A 20,072-nucleotide genomic window follows, 5' to 3' on the forward strand; every position below is an offset into this window, starting at 1 on the left:
TTTTTTTTCAGTTTTATTTTGGCCGGTCAAAAATGTTGCCCCCCCTCAAAAACTAAAATAACGCCACTGCAACTACCTACTACTAGGTATGATTCGACTAATCAATAATTTGCTTAGTGCATTACCTAGTGCCATAGTGTATAAATTATAGTTTACAATTTAGTATAATAAACAATATACATATCAATCGTTTATTATACTATATCCACAAATTACAAATTAGGATTTACCTTAATTAATAACTTATATATTGTTTTAATTTATTCATGTCACGTGAATATACCCATTATCCATTGAAATTGTAATCATACGTATTAATGAAATATAAATTATATTAAATTATTTAAGTATAATTATACAAGTTTCTTATATTATTTTCATGAACATTTAGAATCTAAATAACTAATCATCCTCTAATGTTCATGATTTTTTCATTCTTTTATCAATATTTAGGTTAGTCGGCAAATTTTCTCCACAGATAAATGATAATAGATTATTATTATTATCTATATCTATCTTAATATATCTATCACTTTCCTAAAATCGTGTTTGTCGTTTGAGACTTGACCAGTTTACCGAGACTTGAGTGTTATTGCCTTAGGTTTCGCATAACTCAGTTTGATCTTTTTGTTTTTTCATTGTGTGTTTAATGTATTTATAATATTTATAATATTAGAATGAAACGTTTCAGTAGCTGTTTGTATAAAAAATACAGTGGTTCATTGTGTTGTGAGTACAAATACTTTTTTACAATATATCATACTTCACTAATAAAAATATATTGTTTTGAATGGATTGTGTTTATTTTAGCCATAAAATATGTTTCCACATCTGCCAATATTCATCCTAAAACTGAAATTGTAGCCTATCAAAATAATTTGTTCGATAACGAACAAAAACGGCAAAGAGAAGCTGTTGGTCGTATTGAAAAGATTACAGTAAAATACATCGGAGTGCCTGAAAATGTCACATTGTCCATGAACAAGGGTATTTCGACCCCTTTTCATTGTGCTCAACGTATGTGAAATTTTTATCATTACTTAATTGATTATTTTTAATAATTATCTGTTTAATTGTAGACATATCTGAAATGTTGGTTAAAAGAAGTGGATTGGCCTTAATCGATGACACACATTTATGGGACATGCATAGACCACTACAATCAGACTGTGAACTGACCTTCATGCATGCACAATATCTGCCAGATCCATATCATTTCAACAGAGCGTATTGGCGCAGTTGTTCGCTTATATTAGGAGCTGTAATTTCTAAAGCTTTTAAAACTGACATTCAACCAACTTTACACAGTTTTCCTTCACCTAATGGTATATTATTCATAATAAATTATTATAAGATTTATTTTCCTTAGGCTTTTTGATGTTTGAATGTTTTCAGCCATTCACTATTCTCCGTCTTGTATACTTTCACTCATACATTTATATTTCCGTAGTTAGTTTCTACTTACTCATACACTCCAGTCTACTAAAAATCTATTTTCATAACATGCAGCTACCTGTATTACTATGTCCTTTAAATATGATTATCAAATAATGACAAATATTGGATATTATTAGTTCTATGCCTTTCATATCTTTAAACTCTTACTCGAGCTGAATGTGTATTAACAAAAAAAATAATTGTTGGAAAGGGGATGAACTATAAAGGACTGACTGCATATAAGCCTCTACAAAATGTTAAAATGTTGTATAGAGTAAAAATACTAAAGTTATAATAATATACAATTGTATTTTAGTATACTCACAGAATATAATATACAATCTATCTGTAGTGCTATCAATGTTGTTCTGTAATGCGATGGAATATAAAAACTTAAAATGTTCCGTTTTCAGAATATTCAGTCTATATCAGAGAACTTTTTTTTAACATCTCCATGTATAAAGTACTATTTTCTAGGATTTTTAAAGTATTCATAAGCCCATTATACAAAATCTTCTCATTACCCTTATTAGATTTTATCACATTTCACAATGTTAGATTTAATTTAAACAGTTTTGCAAGTAACGACCCAATACAGCACAATGTTTAATACATTAGAGTGTATTTTTATATGATCTAATATTCCCTCAATTTCAAATATTTATCTTGACAAAAACTTATACTTAACTTGTCTGATTTTATTGAAGTTTAATTTTTAATTTTTGAAAGCAATAGTATTTTATAGCAATAGGGAATTTCTAAAACTAAATGCATGTAATAATTAAATATTACACTTTTTTTTTTATACAAAGTGATCACAACTTTAAATAAAAAAAGTTTAAAAAAATGTATCATCGATATGTTGGTAGATTTATACTTGTATATAAGTATAAGAAAATATATAAAAATATAACACATTCCTTGTTTAACCCCTGTGGAAGGGCCGTCCACCATAAATACGCCATTGGTCATCTTTTTTTTGTTCTTCAATATCTACATTGTTGTATAAATAAACGTATTATAATAATATATTGACCCAAAAATTTTGAATTTTCCTTCACTTGTCCTTTAAAATATTTAGTATTTATATAAAATATTTATGTTATTTATTTAAATTTATCTGTATGTAAATTATTATTTATTTATTTCATATTTTTTAACTTGGAAATTAGTGAAAAGTGGAAGCTTTGTTTATGATGTGGAGTTATCAAATTTACCAGAATGGGCTCCAACGGAAAATGAACTTAGAATTTTGTCAGCCAATATGGTTAAATTTGCACAAAAATCTTATAAATTTGACAGACTTGCTGTTTCCGAAGAGCTTGCATTAGACATATTCCAGGAAAATAAATTTAAAAAAGAACAAGTACCAAATATTGCACAACAATCAATTGGTAAGAACTGTGTAATCAACTATTTAAATCTCAGGTTCTGTAATCATATATCCTTATTTAATTACTTAAAAAGTTAAATATTTAAATTGTATTTAGCACGTTTGATGGACAGTGTGAATTATAAAATATATAATAATTAAAAACTATATTAAGCATGCCTAAATTAATTAATTTTCTAGTACTACTATACTCTGGCCCATGAGAGAAGCAAACTATGTCCCTACCAAAATGCTTCTGAGTTGATTCATCCTCTACCCATTTGACCTATCAACAATTTTAGCATCGATGACTGTCGTCTGTCTACATGCAGTAAATGGTTTACTCCTCCTTTGAATCGAAAATATATAGTAGTTTTTATGTAATACAGTTATACTCCTTTTCAAAATAGTCTGAACGTCGACGACCAATTTATGTCTGGCGGCGCGCATCCCCCACCAATTTCCCATTGTGATCAACGTGGTTCTTGACGCACCAATCGAATCATTTGACATGCGCGAAAGCGATATATTCTCTTTTGAAAAGGAATTATACGTTCTAATACCAATTTAAACAAGTTTATAATAAATAAATATTACAGCCTATAGAAATAATGACATAATATTTAACATTTGAAAATAAAATATCTATTTATAACATAATTGTTTTAATTAAATTTTATCTGCTTTATTTTATAAGTGCTGGGACTATGTTCTGCATCAACATTAAAGATATTATTTTTTATATCCATGGTGTTAATATGGGATGACATTTTCTATGGGGTGCCTTCAGACTTGTCTTAGTAAAATTCTGGGGTGTTCTGTGCTCAGATATTCTTGGCCTGTATGACTGTATTAAAAAATAATTATTGTTTTAGATAAAAAAGTGGTTTTGTACAGAATTGATGATCATATTGATATAAGTAGAGGACCTATGATTGGAAATACAGACTTATTGGGACGCTGCAGTATAACTGCGGTATGTTTAAGACTTTTTAACTCCACAGTTATATTATACTTAGGATAAAAAATGTCTATTAATATAATTTTTTTAAAACTATATTAGGTACATCGTTTAGACACCAAAGATGGCCATTTATACAGATTTCAAGGAGTCTCTTTACCCGTAAATATTATGGTAAATATATATAATTAATTGTATTTTTTATGTGATGGTTAATATTAAATGTTTTATTTATTTAAAAATTATCTGAATAAACTAACTTTTAATTCTAGATTTTTAGTTTTATTATTTAATTGCAATTGTGCAATACCTACTCTTCATGTTAAGTTCAATGTTATATTTGTTTTTATTAGAGCTCCCTTTCAACACAAACTTTAAGCTTTTTAAAGGGACATTAAAATGTTTAAACACTAATTTATTTTATTTATTATGTATATCGTAGTTTTACTCTAAATAAATAAATATTTTACAGGGTATTATGTTTTATAACCATTATTACAATTTTATTTTTGTTTCAGTTAAACCATTTTGCTTATTCTTTGTTAGAGCAAAGGGCAAAAAAATTAGTAAGTATTTTTTTTTTTTTTTGGACTTTAATTTTATCATAAAATACTTTTTATTACTTTTGTTTTACTTTTAGAATGCAGCAAGGTGGGTAGATCAAGCTCAAAATGATACGTATGTTCCACAATTTGCTCGGGAAGAAACTGCAGCATAACTAAAGATAATAATTAGTGTACCTACTTTAATAATAAATTGTTCATAATAAAGTTTTTATTCAAATTCATGATGTATTTACCTTTATGCTTTACAAATTTATTTTGAATAGGTACTTTAAAGTGGACAAACTATTAAGTATTAACTATTAAACTATTAACCGCATGATTATCGGATGAGTGGTTCTTGAAATCATAGGCATCAAAGATTCTCAATTTCACATTTATTTTTAATATATAAAGATACATATTATTATCATTAATAAAAACGTAACGACTATTGATCATACTTATGCCCGTATGCCAGTGGCCGTGGCGTACCCAGTGGGAGGGAGGACCCTTCAAAAAAACTAATCACCATTATTATAGAATTGTTATTTTTGATAAAACAAAGTTCTAGTAAAATTAAATTATTTTAAAATAAAATAAAATTAATAACTAGAAAAATGACTGACACATGCAACACGCTTATAGCTGAATTATAGATTATTTTATGTGTAGCGTATGCCATTAAGGCCCACCGAATTCGGCCGGTAAAATCAGTGGGTTAGGCGTAACCAAGGTTTAAACTATGATTGTAATTCAGGCCCTTCGTGTCATAGATATACGAATATAATAATTATTCTGGAACAGAAATACAAACGAAACGCACTCTATATTTAGAGCTATATAACCTCAAGTCTAGGAAAACTTGTTCTGTCGATTACTCGATTCGTTGTTGTCCGTTATCCTAATATACAGCCGTCGTTTTTTGATATTATTTTGTCATTAGTTATTCTGTTGTCAGTTGCCGTCATCCGTGGATCAAAACAAATATTGTCAATTGTCAAAACAATTTTCATAAATTTAAATATTTTAAATATTACGTTATTGACTTATTTATATTATTAAGAAAATGAGTTACAATATTAATATAATGTATAATGAAAACGTGACTATATTATTCATAATTGTATAATGAATATGTTTTCAATTATTTAATACCAATTATGACAGGGACGGATCTAGATATAAATGATGTGAGTAAGTGCAAGTACCTTTGCAAGACCAAGGGCCCGCTGGATTATTTTGCAACGGGCGATCGAAGTTCTAGTTACGCCACTGCCGTATGCATAGTCAATAATTGTATGTGTCACACAAATTTTACTGACATTAGATATACGTACTATTCTTAACTAATAGGAATAACTATAAACGTATAAACCTAAGAGTTGGAGCTGATATTTAGTCTCTGTGGACTGTGGTAGACATAATGTTACTGATTATTTCAGTAAGTGAGTGATGTGCCCAGATCTAAACTTGAATTTATACAATCATACCACAGAATACAGAATACATTTTTATTTATTCATTGATCATACCATGACAAAATAAATAGGTATGCTGTCAACATAACTAATATTGGTCGAGAACGCGCACACCTCCCGCACTTCGCAAAGAACTGTGAAATGTGAATAATAATAATAATAATAATAATAATAATAACTACAATAATATTATATAATATCGGAGAACGGATGACGTAATTTTTGTGGTGGGCTGAACATACAGTAAGTTGCGTATCACAAAGTTTGATAACATACCTATTTGTTTTGTCGTGGATCATACCAGGGGTAGGACACTTCTCGGCGGCGGGCTGATAATAGAGAATCAACCACTGCAGGTCCGCAGTAGGGGCATGTATCTGGGAAAATATGAAATCTTAACGTTTTCATTTTTGGTAGCACTGAATTTGCCATGATACGACGTTTTATTGTTATCTCAATTATATTAACGTATTGGAATTTTTAAAAATAATTCTATATTAATAGTTAATACCACTTTTTATTTATTTTTGTAATTTAATTGTATCAATATGAATGAAATACCTGAGCATGTATTCACATAGTCGGACATGTTATTTTATTTCAAATTTTTTAAAATCTATGGTAAGTAATAACATAATTAAGGTACCTAAAAATAAAAAATTGTATTTATAATATTGTATTAAATATTTGTATTTATATTTTATATTCAAATACTTAGTGAGTAATCGCAAAGGGCATTTTTATACTAGTATTTTAAAAGTATTTTTAATACTGCTTTATTCCAATACTAGTATTAACTATTAGTTGTGTCCGGATGTCCGGTGAAGAGTTAACTCATTGTTTTAAAGCAATTAAATTAAAATAGTACATTTTATCGTATAAAAGTATGCCATATTTATTTTTTGTATATTAATGGTCAAACTGTTAAATGAACTGGCCCTACTGCGGACCTGCAGTGACTGACTCAAGCCTTCGTCCTATGCTGCCTGTATAAATTTTTATCAGTGTCCATTCTGATTGTTATATTCTGTGATCATACCATGTTGCTTATATAGTGCAGATATAAAAATTATTAAAATTCACGCACAGTCCATGTATATTATGAATCTACATCCATAGATAATGTAAGAATATCTATGTCTACATCGTGGTACCCTTAGATCATATATGTATATGATCTAAGGTGGTACCATTGAAAACCTTGCGACGAGTGGCCATCCTGTTCCAAAGAGAATACGTATTTCATATCTGCCGACTAAGTTCCTAACCTATAATAACTTGTATATTATGAATGTTGTGACTTGTGTTCGTGTATTCTCGTTCTCTTGATTTCAGTCCTCGAGTTCTACACCGTATTCTCATTTTTCTTCGTTCCTGAAGCAAAATGGTAAGTTCATTATAATTTATAATATAGTTTTTTAATTGTATTTTCGTTGTTATTAATCGTATTGTACTTACCGTGTGCGTAAGTTATACTGTAACGTCAATGTAATTTAATAATCCTCTTTTCGGGAAAAACTTTGAAAACCATGTGGCATGTAGAATATTTATGAATGGCGTTTAGTTCGCCTTGATAATTGTCATTGGACATTTCTAAATATTATGCTCAATGATTCGTTAATCGTTGATTCATGTGATTGCTACAAGTTACGGGCTTCAGATATATTCCTTTTGACACTGTTACAATTGCCTTAATATATTTATTTTACTCGAAACTTAAAGGTAAATTCTTCCTTTGTTTTGTATTATACTAACGTGTGTTAGGTTGTTCTAATGTACATTTATAATACATTTTCAACTGAAAATTTGCTTTTCACTTTAGTGAGGTTCGCCGTCAATTGCACTTAGTTAATTACTCTTGATAGTTCATAACATTAATCTTGTTATATATACTAAGACAAAATATCTGTAACTGAGTTCTTACAGTAAAATTAATAAGCAAAATTTCCTTTTCGGTGTAATATATGGTTTAATTACAGTGTTTTTGTATTAATGTATATTTTAATTGTTTGTCTGGTTAGAGCATTCTAAATTATTCTACATCTTACTTTAAATCTTGTTTTAGACTACCAGTAAGAAGAAGACTAGGAAATTGCGAGGCCATGTCAGTCATGGACACGGTCGTATTGGTATGTATTAACAGTTGAACGTCTTACTACTATTGCTATTAAATTAAAACTATTTTCAATATTTTGCACCATTTGATCAACATTATAACGAATTCTAGTTTTTTGTTATAAAGTGTGTGCTATATAAATATGATATGTTTTTCAATCATCAATTAGTTTATTTTATTATTTCAATTGAAGAAATCCAATCAACACGTATTGTTCTGGATTAGTCTTAAATAATTCAGATTACTTACATTATGATGATATTAAATATGTAAAATTTTGTAAATTAAATAACCAAAATGATGATATTCAGTTTAGCGACAGGCGGTCTGAAGTACAATTTTTATGTGGCTAGTTTATTTCAGTCTGATTGGTCTATGTGTAAAGTTGTTAGAATATAATTTGGTTATGTGAATTTTATTAATGGATCTGTTTTAATAATTTAAGGTAAACATAGGAAGCATCCCGGAGGTAGAGGTAATGCTGGTGGTATGCATCACCACAGAATAAATTTTGACAAATACCATCCTGGTTATTTTGGAAAGGTAATAAACATAGGGATTATTTATTTAAACTAACATAGCAGAAATGTCCAACGCTTTTGAGTATTCATCAATAGTTGGATTGCAATTTTTTTTTAACTGCCCTGTTAATATTAAGCCCGGTCCAAACCAAGAAACATATTTCTGACATTGTCATTGATAAATATTTATGCTACCCTTTATGACGGGGAATACGTGTTTTGGGAAAACTTTTCTGGTCTGGACAGGGATTTACTTAACAGTTATCAGTGAATTTAATAATATTAATAAAAACATGATGATACCTAACATATAGATAAAAACAATTTATGTCTGGTTGCGTAGAAAATTGATTAATTTAATTGTTTAATAAAATTTAATGGACCAATCGTGGGCCACTAAATCATGTTAAAAGGTTCATTAGCTCACTATTGATTCAATAAATAAATGTTTAATGATCAATTGTGCAATCCGGCATTAGTATTATTAAAATTTTAATATGTAGGTTATGTTAGAAATACATAGTTCAGTATTTTAATATCCACAATAAGAACCATTACTGTGCAAAATCAGGCGCTGAGTACAGTTCTTAATGTGAATATGATATAATAATAGTATCCATTTTAACATGACAGGTTTGTTTTTTAGTTGGGTATGCGTAATTACCATTTGAGAAGAAATTCAAAATGGTGTCCTGCTATTAACCTTGAACAATTGTACACTCTGATCCCTGAAGAAACTAGGCAGAAATACGAAAATGACAAAGAAAAAGCCGTTGTCATTGATGTTGTCTCAAAGGTAAATACTAAATATGTATATATATTTATTTTTTTTGGACTTAAATTGAATCTTAGTGATGATAAAATTATTGTTTAGCGACAGGCGGTCTGAAGTACAAATTTTTATGTTGCCAAAATTTAATCTGATTGATTCAATTTTTTCTGTTGAAATATATTTTTATGTGTATACAAATTACTGATAACACTTACCTATATATTATGTATTATATAAAATATTATTTTTCAGGGTTACTACAAAGTATTGGGAAAAGGTAATCTTCCCAATCAGCCACTTATTGTAAAGGCTAAATTCTTTTCCAAGGTTGCTGAGCAAAAGATTAAGAAAGTTGGAGGTGCCTGTGTACTTCAAGCCTAATTTGGTTTACATGTATAAATGACCCATTATATTGAATAATATAATAAAAACAACTTTTTTTTTAACAATGAGTACTGAGTTTTTATTTACATAATTTTAGTAAAAATTATATGATCATACATTGTTACTTTTTTTAATGTAAAATTATTCCTTGAAAACTTAACTAGTTTCAAATCCAGTGGAGTGCAAAACATTGTCTTTACAAACTACAGACGTCAAAGGTATATTTAAAACAAAAACGGATTACAGTTAGATTTTTAGGTTCTGAAATGACTTGTATATATATTATATATTATATACTGCGTTACAGGATTAGACAGCCGATACTGTCAAGTGTCAATTATCAACTTTTATTTGACTTGTATTCTAAAATGATAAAATAACTACAAAATCTCATGGTATTGTCCGGAATTTTACTGTAATGTTATGGAACATATTATGTGTTTTAATTTATAAAAAAGAATTGAAATCTTCTGATATTTTAAATAGGATTAAACAAGTGGAAATGAATTTTAATTTAAAATGTATTATTAGGAAACAATCAAATAAATGAAAATTAAAGTGTTCGTAACTGGGCTTAAATTACGATCGGCTTTTGTGCCGCCAACTTCAGTCAATATTACAGTAGTTTATAAGGAAAATTAAATCATATAAATCTTGAAAAAATGAAAACTTGGTAATTAATAAAAGTATTACTCAAAATAGTATAATTTATTGCTTTAAAGTTTAAATATTAAATGGTAATATATTTACAAGTTTGATATACAAAAAAAGCTCGTTAACAATATACTACAAAAATTTAAGTTTACATGAATATACATACATTGTACTTATATTTAAAAAAAAATATATAATAACAATTCATGATAAACGACTGTTGTTTGTATTGGAACTGTCATCGGACGAGTCTGAATTATGATTCCGTATGTGTTTCTTGGACTTTTTTGATTTATGTTTATGCTTGGGTTGTCTACTACTACGTTCTCTCTTGCGATCTTTTGATGAACTATGATGGCTAGAGTGAGACTTTTTCGAACGTCTGCTACTTCGATCTCTGTCACGAGATGAATATCGACTAAACATAAATTAGATAATTTTTTAACTAATTCAATCAAAAATAAATTTAATTAAATTTTAATATTTAAAAATGTGGTTTGTTTTTAAAACATGTCAAATAATATATTAACTACTCACTGATCTGGAGATTTTTCTTTACTTTCATCATAATGTTTTATTCGTTTGTAATCTTTATCTTTTTCTTTCTCACACCTTTCTACTTTTTTGCGCTTATTGTCTCTAGATAATGTTTCTGAAAAAAAAATAAACTCCTATGGTGAACAATCATGAATCCATTATTTTTTCCTTTCGTTCTATAAGAAGTTTTAACTTCAGATATAAATCAGATAGATTTGTTGAGTGTAAAATAACTATTTACCAATTGGTTAGTATTGTCTCAAAATGTGGAGGATAAAAAATATTGATGTAGAGTACTAGAGTTGATGAACATTGTATGAGCAAAACCATAGTTATTTTAGAAACAGAATTTAAATATAAATAAAAAGTAAGATAATGGCTGCAAAAAAAAAAAAATTATTATGGAAATTTAAAAATATTTATTTTATGGAGAACTATATTGGTATGTAGTATGTACACTTAGGGCCATTTTTACAATGTCCGGTCAAAGTTAACGGACACAACCCGCGGAATTCTAATGGTATTAAAATCTAATATCAGTCGGTTAGTGTTAATCGATACTTAACCGGAAATTGTAAGAACGACCCTTAAACTGATAAGAAAATTTAAAATGACATACCTTGGAGTCTTGATTGCAAAGATAATTTGCTACTTTTATTCCCATTTATATTTTTATTTAAATGACCATCGTTAGATATATCTTCATCACTAGAAAGTTTTAATTCATTTGGATTAAACTAAGTATTTAACTATTTATTTTTTTAAGTATTCAATACAGAATTACATACAAATTGTATAAATTAATTTAAATATTGTACCTAGAACCAATAGATATTATGTCTTGTACTTTGGCAAGCAGTGGTCGAACATTTAAATCATGATCTGGTAAACCATTTTTTTCATCTGTAGACGGTTTCTGATCAACAGTATTCACTACAGCAGTATGGACAGGCGAATCTACAGATAGAATATCACACATTATGTTAGTTGTATATATTAAATTACTACAGAACAGTTAATGCACTAATAACTACTGCCTGGAATGTGAGTTTCTGATTTATCTCCATGCTTGATGGTATTTGAACTTTTGGAAGACGATGATGATGATATGATTTTCATAGAAGCCAAAAATTGTGCAGCCTTTCTTTTTCTTTCAGCTTGAATTTTTTCTTTTTCTTTTTTGGTACGTTCTCTTTCCAGCATAAAAAGTTTTTCTTTCGCTGCCATAGCTAATTTGTCTTTTAATCTTTCTTCAGCTGTAGTTAAATTAAATTAATTAGTTATGTACTTAAATACATTTTTTTTAGTACAATTCTCTAACATCAACAAAAACGTATGATTTATTTATCGAATTGCATATTTTATATTTTTATAAAAACATATTTTGGGACTAAAACTCGACCATACGTCTCTGAAATTTTTTTTTTATTAAATGTATACAACATCCAATTAATATGATTTTGAAATAATACAAAAAAATTATCTATCATTAAATTATGAGCTTACCTAATTTAGCTGTATTTTGTAATGGATTTTTCTTCACGGACACAGAAGATTTATTCGATTTATTATGATTTGATTCTGTTTTATCAATACGGTCTTTTTTATGTTCATCATCACTTGTTTCGTTTGAACTATCTTCAAGAGCACTTTTCTTTATCTCAACCGCTTCAGATTCTTTTTGTTTTTTTAGTGAAAAACACACAGGTACTGATAAAAAATACATGAAAGTTATTAATTTCATTATAATTACAATACAAAAAAAAACTCGACGTAAATAACAATAGTATAAAAATTAATTTAGATATTTATATAATATTATATAAATAATAAAACCTTATGAATTATTTTATAATTAAGAGACTAAACAAAATCTATACAATGGTTAGTTTCTAAATTTGGTAAATTAAATTTTCAGTAAATAGAAATCGGCAATAACCATAACTATAACCTTTTTCTCAAATATTTCATTTATTTAAAATTTATTAGTTGTAGCCTTAAAAATAATCAAATGTTTTTAAATTAAATTATCAATATCAAATTAAAAAAATACTTTCTGCCGTATTTTATGTTAGTTTAATTTTCTCTGGCTAATACAGCAAGTTTAATATATAATATAACTATATTCAAAAGTATTAGTGGGAAGTATATAGAGGTTAAATACCCAAGCAATGATATTAGTATTTGGTTGTTCACTGCATAACATTTGAAGGCCCAGAGTTCTATCTAGCTTAGAAAAAAATCCCAGTTAAATGTATGAAAGCTGATAGAATTAACTAAATGCTTATGAGATGCAAAAAGTACATAATACACAATACAATTTACTTAAGAACACATCTACATATAAATAGAGTATTTAATTATAGGTTTCTCATAATTACATTTTGAAGTTGTTTTAGAATCCACATTTGATTTGGATGGAGCTGTTTGTTCCAATCGTTTAATCGTGGCATAAAGTTTAAGCTTTTGAGTATAATATGCATTAAAAGAGTCATCAGGCTCTAGGAATTTCAGTCTTGGATCCTCTAAATACAAAATAATTAAATAAAATATTTTGAACTAAATATTGTTATAATGTACTTACGTTTTTTTCGAGCAATTTCTTCAAATTGTTTTCCGTTTTTTGTCACATAAGAAGCCATTTTATCAATAATAATTTGTAAATTATTAGGTGGTACATCAATACCAACAGTAACATTTTGATGAACTGGATTGGAAATCTCTGATTCGGTTTTGTTATTAGAAGCAGGCTAGGAATACAAAATATTTTCAACATCTGATATAATCATACAACCATAATGGCAAATATAAAGGCAAGAAGGGTATTATCATAATGCTAAACTTAAAAATATCCCTTATAACAACTATAAGTTTGAGTTAACCAAGATAAATCTCAATTGTGTGAAATTCATAGATATCTATTATAAACTATAAATAAACAAAATTTAATTGTATGCATACTTCAACTGAACTTAGTTCATCAATTATTTCATTATCATCTGTGTCTGGAGAATTTGAAGCATTTAATGTAGATTGAGAAACCAATTTTTTTTTCAAACGCCGTCTGGCTGATTTAGTAAGTCCATCAAATTCTGATGTAGTTACATTTATGGAAGAAGTTTCTACTTCATTTATGATAGTTTCCTCTACAGGCATTGCAGATTGTTTCTCTTTAATTTTGTTTACTAGTAATGAGTATGAACAGTCAGCAGAAGGTTTGTACGTTATATTTGGTATAAATGGCGTCTGCAAATAAATTCAATAATACATAAAATTATTATTTAGTAGTGGTACTGAGTTGAGAGAGTTGTGTGCAAAATGGAATTTGATTGTCAAGCTATTCCAGACATGAATGCTAATGACTTGAATAGGAATTATCTTAGGAAAAAATTGTATTGATATCTTCTGAATTATGAGCTAAAACACTAACTAGCCCACAATGAAATTAAAATATTTTAAATAGATTATTGTTGGTCCAATTCAGAATTTAGTTTAAAGTAATTAAACATTGATGATTTCTATAAGAAAATATTCTGGTAACAGTTAAAGATACAGCATAAAACACAATAGGAAGAAAACGGGTTTAGGTTGAAGCTAAAAATAATTGGAGAAATAGTAACTCGATCTGCTCACAATTATTACCTGAAAAATAAAACATAGCATTGAAATTGTATACAAAGATTATTTAAGATCAGTTAATAATATTTTTTTATGGATAAAATAGTGTTTGTTAAAATGATTTATTTTATTTTATGAAAATAACGTGATTTACTGATTGATTGATCAACATTAAAGATACTGTACTTTAGTATTTTAAATATCATGGATAATCCTTAACTTACCTTAATTGTTTAAAATTAATAGAATATTATAAAAAAATGTTAAAATCTTGTTCACGAAATGAGTTATGTTATAATAATACAACTAACTTAACTCTACAAACTCTTCTAACCTTACCTGTCTAAAACTTCTTTACATTGTTAATTATTTTATTATCAAATGAAACAATAATAGAATCAAACTTATTTTAATTAATTTAACATCATATTATTTGAACAAACTGCTTAAATAACAAACCTAAATTATGTATACCTCCTAATCTAACATATTGTTGTTATAGTAAAATATTTTATTTGAAAGTCATATACATTAGATCCAATAACTCAATATTTATTGTTTTCATAAACCTAAAATAAATTTGAATTCATAGTGTGAACCCCAATATTTTGTATTGTTTTTGTACTAGTTGTAATGAAAGTAGAAATTAATAAGAAATTAAATGTTTTGGTTTAAAAGTGAATGTAATCTATGAATTAAACAAATACCATCAACAGTTATAGAATAAAATAAATTAATACTGACAAGCATAAAATGAGAAATTATATTGATACATAGATGAAATAAATTGGTAAAATAAATAGAAATTTTTTTTTATTTAACAGTGCATAATTATAATAAAAATAGCCTTAAGTAACAAACTATTAAGTTGAGTTCTTGTAAAATTTGAGATATTTTAAATTAATAGTATCATAATTTTGTTTCTTAATTATAAAACAGTTAGTGAAAAATAATTAGTTTACAAAAATTTAATTTATACTAAAACAAATATAAATAATATCAATTTAAAAACATTGAGTTTACACAATTAATTAATATCTAAGTAGCAATTGCAGCATTTATGAATTCAGTTTCAAATTATTATATTTGATTTCAAGCAATTTTTTGTTTTTGGTTTTGTGAGATATATTCTTTCGGTAATTAAAACTTAAAAATACCATAATAATAGGCTACAGCATATAGTATTATAAATTTAACTCATAAATAATTCAAGTTTTCAAATCAAATGTATTAGAACATTATTAATGTTTTGATTAAAAAAAAATATAATGGATTAATTAAAGACTTTTTAAAAGACATCCGATCATTGGATTTAAACATAACACTATTCTAAGATGAAGAGTGTATTAGATCAGTGTCTATAATTAATAACCTACCTAATAATTATAAAATATCTATTTAAAAAAAATATATTAACCCGATTATTAATTATGGAAATATCTAGAAATGTATCCAATCATCAAATTATTATTTTATTATTTTCAAAACATTTAACAATTTAAAAGGAATCACATAACTTACCAGCATCCAGACCGTGTGGCATTCAAGATGACCATTCTGAATACACTCAAGTATCATCTTCGTTTGTATTGTAAAATCATGGTTATTTACAATTTCATCAGAAATCTATATTTATGTTATTTAACCAAAAGTCTTCTTCTTTACCTTTTACCTCATTATAATCTTAAATGTATATAGATGATGTATTCCACTTGCAATATTATAAATGATTCACTTATCTACAGTTATAACCAACACATTGTAATGCAATGATATCACTTGACGTCAAATTCCTACTATTTAACAGATCAGTTTGCGTAAAATAAAATAATCTATTCATTATCCTGAATATTGAAAAGGATTAAACATTTTTTTTTAAATATAATATGATATAGTTATATTCCAATTCTTAATCAAAATTCTGAATAAAAATAATTTTTTTTAACAAAAGAAAGACTTATTTCATAATTATTATTTTATTTTAGATATAAAATAAATTCTTATCTTAAGTTTGAATGTAATTTATATAATGATTCTTCTTAAGTATCACTATTTCAGCAATAATTAATATCTGTTTTACTTAAATATATAATATAATGACGTTAGATATCACAGACAAGTAATGTTATCACATGTTTTTTTTTTCAAAATCAGTGAATTATTTTAAAATATTTGTTAAAATTGTGTAGTAGAAGAAATACTAGGGAACCTACCGTTTCTGGTTGTTTTGCACTTTTTAATAGGCTTGGATGAAGGTAACTTTCTTCATTTGAGGAATCTAACGAATCTAAAAAAAAAATTTTAATTTATTACTAATTTCCGTAATAGAAGCATAAACCATACATTTTCCCCAAATTATTGTAGATAGACTTATTAAAATTATCTAGCAAAAAAACTAATGATAAAATAATTATTATTTGGGAGACATTGTGGAATTTAAAATAGGCGAATGACATAATTGGGCTGAATACCATATAATTGCTTATCTTGAATCCTAGGATAAAGAGACCAAGTACAAAAAGTCAGAATTGAATAATCGGACAAAAATTCCAAATTCAAAAAAGTTTTAAAATAAAAATTATTCAATTCCAACATTTTGCCCAACAGTAAAAGTATCTGTCTAATCGTTAAAATCATACTTTTGACTAATTACCTATCTTATACATGTAAAAGTTGCAAATTTCAAAAAATTATTTACTTTAAAATGATATTATTAAGTTTTTAATTTCATAATTTTTAATCATATGGTAATTGAAATATAAAAATCTAAATTTTGAACATTTGTAAGTTGTGGTAAATAGGGAAATAGTAAAAATATAGCTCAGTTGTAATTAATAGGTGGCTTATGACATTAGCTTTAATATAAGATATTAATAAGATGGATCCGATATCATGCCTGAGCGGTGTTATGATTACAATCTAGAAAATGTCAGTGTTCTGTGTTCAGTCCTGAAAAGTCTATTGTATGTATGTAAAATTTTAAAATTTAAATTAAATTAATTGACTTTTTAACCAATAAAAAAATAGTCACTTTTAGCTAGAGTTTTCTTTCTTCTAGCCAATGTGATCTGAACAAGACCCTAAACAACAAAAACTATTTTCTAGTTTCAAAAATTTGTGTTGCTAAAGAAAAATCTATCCAAAATTGACTACTTTTACATCGCAGACCCTGAAACGGAAAAAAACGGATTTTGTTGTCTATAGTATATAAAAATAAAAAAATGTTCTATTCAATTTCTAGCTTTCTCTAATGTACTGCCTTTAACACAAAAACACACTTAAGATAATAACTTAAAATAGGTATTTCATTGTGTGAAGTGAACAACTTTACATGGATAAATGGGCAAACATGTGGAGTCCGGCACAATGATATCAAGATTTTTCCCAATACCCTACAACCCAATGAATGTGATTAGAAACTTAGTTATAATATCATTATTCTTAGACTTTAATATTTCTTTCTAACTAAAACAATATTATTTTTTTTATTGTGTGCTCCTTTAAGATTATAAAAATGTTACCTTCGGCACTATCATTAGCAAGTGTAGGATTATAACGGCAAGACCGGATAGCTGAAAGTACATGTTGATAGTAAGGGTAAAGTGGTCTGTCAAATGACAAAAATTCAAACTGAGGATTGTGCGCTTGTTTAGCCTTTAATAAAACTTCCATTTGTGCTCCATGCTTGGATATGAACAATGCAGTTTTCTCAATAATAGCATTTAATTTTTTCGTTGGAGGCTAAAAGTAAAATCAAATGTAAAAATGAAGCAATCCTTTTTAGTTTTTAATAATTTGTTTATCTTACCACGTGCATATTAGAAGGAATTTCCAATTCTCTAGGGGGAATAAAAGCTTCTTCTAGTTCAGGATCATAATCTGTATCATCTGCAGTTTTTAGTTCGGAAGTATTTGAAGATTCATCCTCATATTTATAACCAACTTGCCCATATTCTTTTTCATCATTATTTAAAGCCTGGTGGAGCCGTTTAAGTTCTTCCTCTATAAACAAATAATATTATAACATATAATACTATCTATATATTTAGGTGTATTATAAATAGCTTGGATTTACTAACAATAATTTGTATTTTAATATTTTTGTGTACTCAAACAGTACAATATAATTTAATTTGAAATAGGAAGGTATGATAGCAATATTTAATTAATTAATTAACTTTGAAACGACACAACATGTTATGTTAGCATATCACACGAATGCATTTAGAACAAAATATAAATATTAAAAATCTTAATTTGTAAAATGTAACATCATAAACTTGAGTATCTACTAAAATTATAATTTTTAAAGTATATAATAAGTTATGCAACACTTTGAAATATACATTGAATTTGAACAAAATTAAATTGTAAGCTGGTAGGTAACAGACGAAGTTATTTCAAATCTATGAAAAAATTGAACATGTGTTTATAACTGCAAAATTAAGATTTGTTAAATAAGAATCATAATTACATATCTGACAACATTTCATACCTTGATAAATTGATTCTTCTTCACTTTTATCATTGAGAGACTTATACCTTTCTTCATCACATAACTGTTCGATTTTCTTTTCATCAGCTGTCAATCCTTCCCACCGGCTTTGTCCAAACGGTAAGGCTTCTACAGACTTTAAGTCACTTAAAGCCCCACGACAATCATATCTGTAGAACATACACATACAGCACATACAGCTTTGATCATAAACTCTTGGAGAATAAATTATGACGTTTACCTGTCTATTTTTAATGCATCATCGCCCATCCAAGGTATCAAATGCTTTCCTTGATCAATGAAAAGCGCTTTTTCATCATCTTTAAATAATTTGCACGAGTATCCAAACACCAATAAAGTTTGTTTTTCATCTTCAGACGTACCATTGGTGGTAGACCGATTCTTGTAAGCATTTATATAAGACATGACACGAAACAATGAACACTCACAATCAAAAATTATCAAACACTAACTGACAAATTTTACCAAGTACGAAGAAATTTATATGTTTATTACATTTTTTGGTTTTCGAAAAGCCAAAAATTCGCAAGTTTAAAACACGTTAAGTCTTCAAACATCAGAACATTGAGACCTGAATATATAAAAAATGTGATAAATGATAATAATTATTAATTACTGTGGCAATACATTGTAGATTCCTTTTACAAACAAACCCTGATAAACATTTATGGTAAACAATGATAACAGCCAGGTCACATGGTGTAGCCATATATATATTGTTATATTCTGTGGTGTAGCCGAACATTTTGTTCTATAACCAAAAGTAAAACGGGTCGCACTGCAAATATATTTTATTGAATCTAACGAAACGATGAAGTTTGTAAACATTTTAAACTATAATATATTATTTATGAAATTGTTTTCAATTACTTTTGAAATTAGTTGTTAAACTTTAAAATAGTCATAATATTTTGAAAATGTCATTATGCATAGCAAACAGGCAAATATAAAATAATAATAATAAAATTTCATTTACATCATCAAATAATATTTAAAATTAATTATGTAAGCTTAATAAAAATACTTGATACCCCTCCAATTAGCATAGGTAGCTTGTATTTGGAGCATGGCGTTAGTTAAAATAGTTAAATTATTGAAATTTTAAGAATGTTTGAAGTTTCTACTTGCAAAATGATTAATATTTTTGAATTTCAACCAATT

The 20,072-nt window shown here is 27.0% G+C and overlaps 3 protein-coding genes across 4 annotated transcripts; 2 read left to right on the top strand and 1 right to left on the bottom strand.

Annotated features, from left to right (window-relative positions):
• The first annotated feature begins 449 nt into the window (after positions 1–449).
• Positions 450–4,557, top strand: LOC132950637 (large ribosomal subunit protein mL39). The gene is made up of 8 exons (XM_061022160.1): positions 450–729; positions 811–1,017; positions 1,080–1,325; positions 2,610–2,831; positions 3,685–3,785; positions 3,873–3,944; positions 4,289–4,336; positions 4,411–4,557. The coding sequence occupies exons 1-8, from the start codon at positions 678–680 to the stop codon at positions 4,486–4,488; spliced, it is 1,026 nt and encodes a 341-aa protein (XP_060878143.1). The 5' UTR covers positions 450–677; the 3' UTR covers positions 4,489–4,557.
• Positions 4,558–7,087: 2,530 nt separating this feature from the next.
• On the top strand, positions 7,088–9,654 carry LOC132950049 (large ribosomal subunit protein uL15). The gene is made up of 5 exons (XM_061021244.1): positions 7,088–7,180; positions 7,859–7,922; positions 8,355–8,452; positions 9,077–9,226; positions 9,455–9,654. Exons 1-5 carry the CDS (start codon positions 7,178–7,180, stop codon positions 9,581–9,583), a joined length of 444 nt encoding a protein of 147 aa, XP_060877227.1. The 5' UTR covers positions 7,088–7,177; the 3' UTR covers positions 9,584–9,654.
• Positions 9,655–10,263: 609 nt separating this feature from the next.
• LOC132950048 (protein suppressor of white apricot) lies at positions 10,264–19,505 on the bottom strand. Of its 2 annotated transcripts, none has more exons than XM_061021243.1 (14): positions 19,132–19,505; positions 18,891–19,060; positions 18,204–18,397; positions 17,917–18,136; positions 16,609–16,682; positions 13,739–14,023; positions 13,362–13,527; positions 13,159–13,302; positions 12,284–12,487; positions 11,815–12,033; positions 11,596–11,734; positions 11,397–11,485; positions 10,778–10,892; positions 10,264–10,658 (listed from the first exon to the last, which is right to left on the bottom strand). In XM_061021243.1, exons 1-14 carry the CDS (start codon positions 19,314–19,316, stop codon positions 10,445–10,447), a joined length of 2,418 nt encoding a protein of 805 aa, XP_060877226.1. In that variant the 5' UTR covers positions 19,317–19,505; the 3' UTR covers positions 10,264–10,444. The 2 variants fall into 2 exon arrangements, with proteins under 2 accessions (XP_060877226.1, XP_060877225.1); XM_061021242.1 differs by having other exon boundaries at positions 11,812–12,033; positions 19,132–19,501.
• Between the last annotated feature and the right edge of the window lie 567 nt (positions 19,506–20,072).

This window comes from Metopolophium dirhodum, chromosome 8, assembly GCF_019925205.1.
Source record: "Metopolophium dirhodum isolate CAU chromosome 8, ASM1992520v1, whole genome shotgun sequence".
NCBI lineage: Eukaryota > Metazoa > Arthropoda > Insecta > Hemiptera > Aphididae > Metopolophium > Metopolophium dirhodum.

Coding starts and splice junctions, on each gene's coding strand:
- LOC132950049 (XM_061021244.1), top strand. Junction 8,453..9,076: donor ATCCTGGTTATTTTGGAAAG/GTAATAAACATA, acceptor TTTGTTTTTTAG/TTGGGTATGCGTAATTACCA. Junction 9,227..9,454: donor TCATTGATGTTGTCTCAAAG/GTAAATACTAAA, acceptor ATTATTTTTCAG/GGTTACTACAAAGTATTGGG.
- LOC132950637 (XM_061022160.1), top strand. CDS start 678: ATGAAACGTTTCAGTAGCTGTTTGTATAAAAAATACAGTGGTTCATTG. Junction 1,326..2,609: donor CAGTTTTCCTTCACCTAATG/GTATATTATTCA, acceptor CTTGGAAATTAG/TGAAAAGTGGAAGCTTTGTT. Junction 4,337..4,410: donor AGCAAAGGGCAAAAAAATTA/GTAAGTATTTTT, acceptor TTTTACTTTTAG/AATGCAGCAAGGTGGGTAGA.
- LOC132950048 (XM_061021242.1), bottom strand. CDS start 19,316: ATGTCTTATATAAATGCTTACAAGAATCGGTCTACCACCAATGGTACG. Junction 12,034..12,283: donor ACAAAATACAGCTAAATTAG/GTAAGCTCATAA, acceptor ATTTAACTACAG/CTGAAGAAAGATTAAAAGAC. Junction 11,735..11,811: donor AGAAACTCACATTCCAGGCA/GTAGTTATTAGT, acceptor TTCTATCTGTAG/ATTCGCCTGTCCATACTGCT.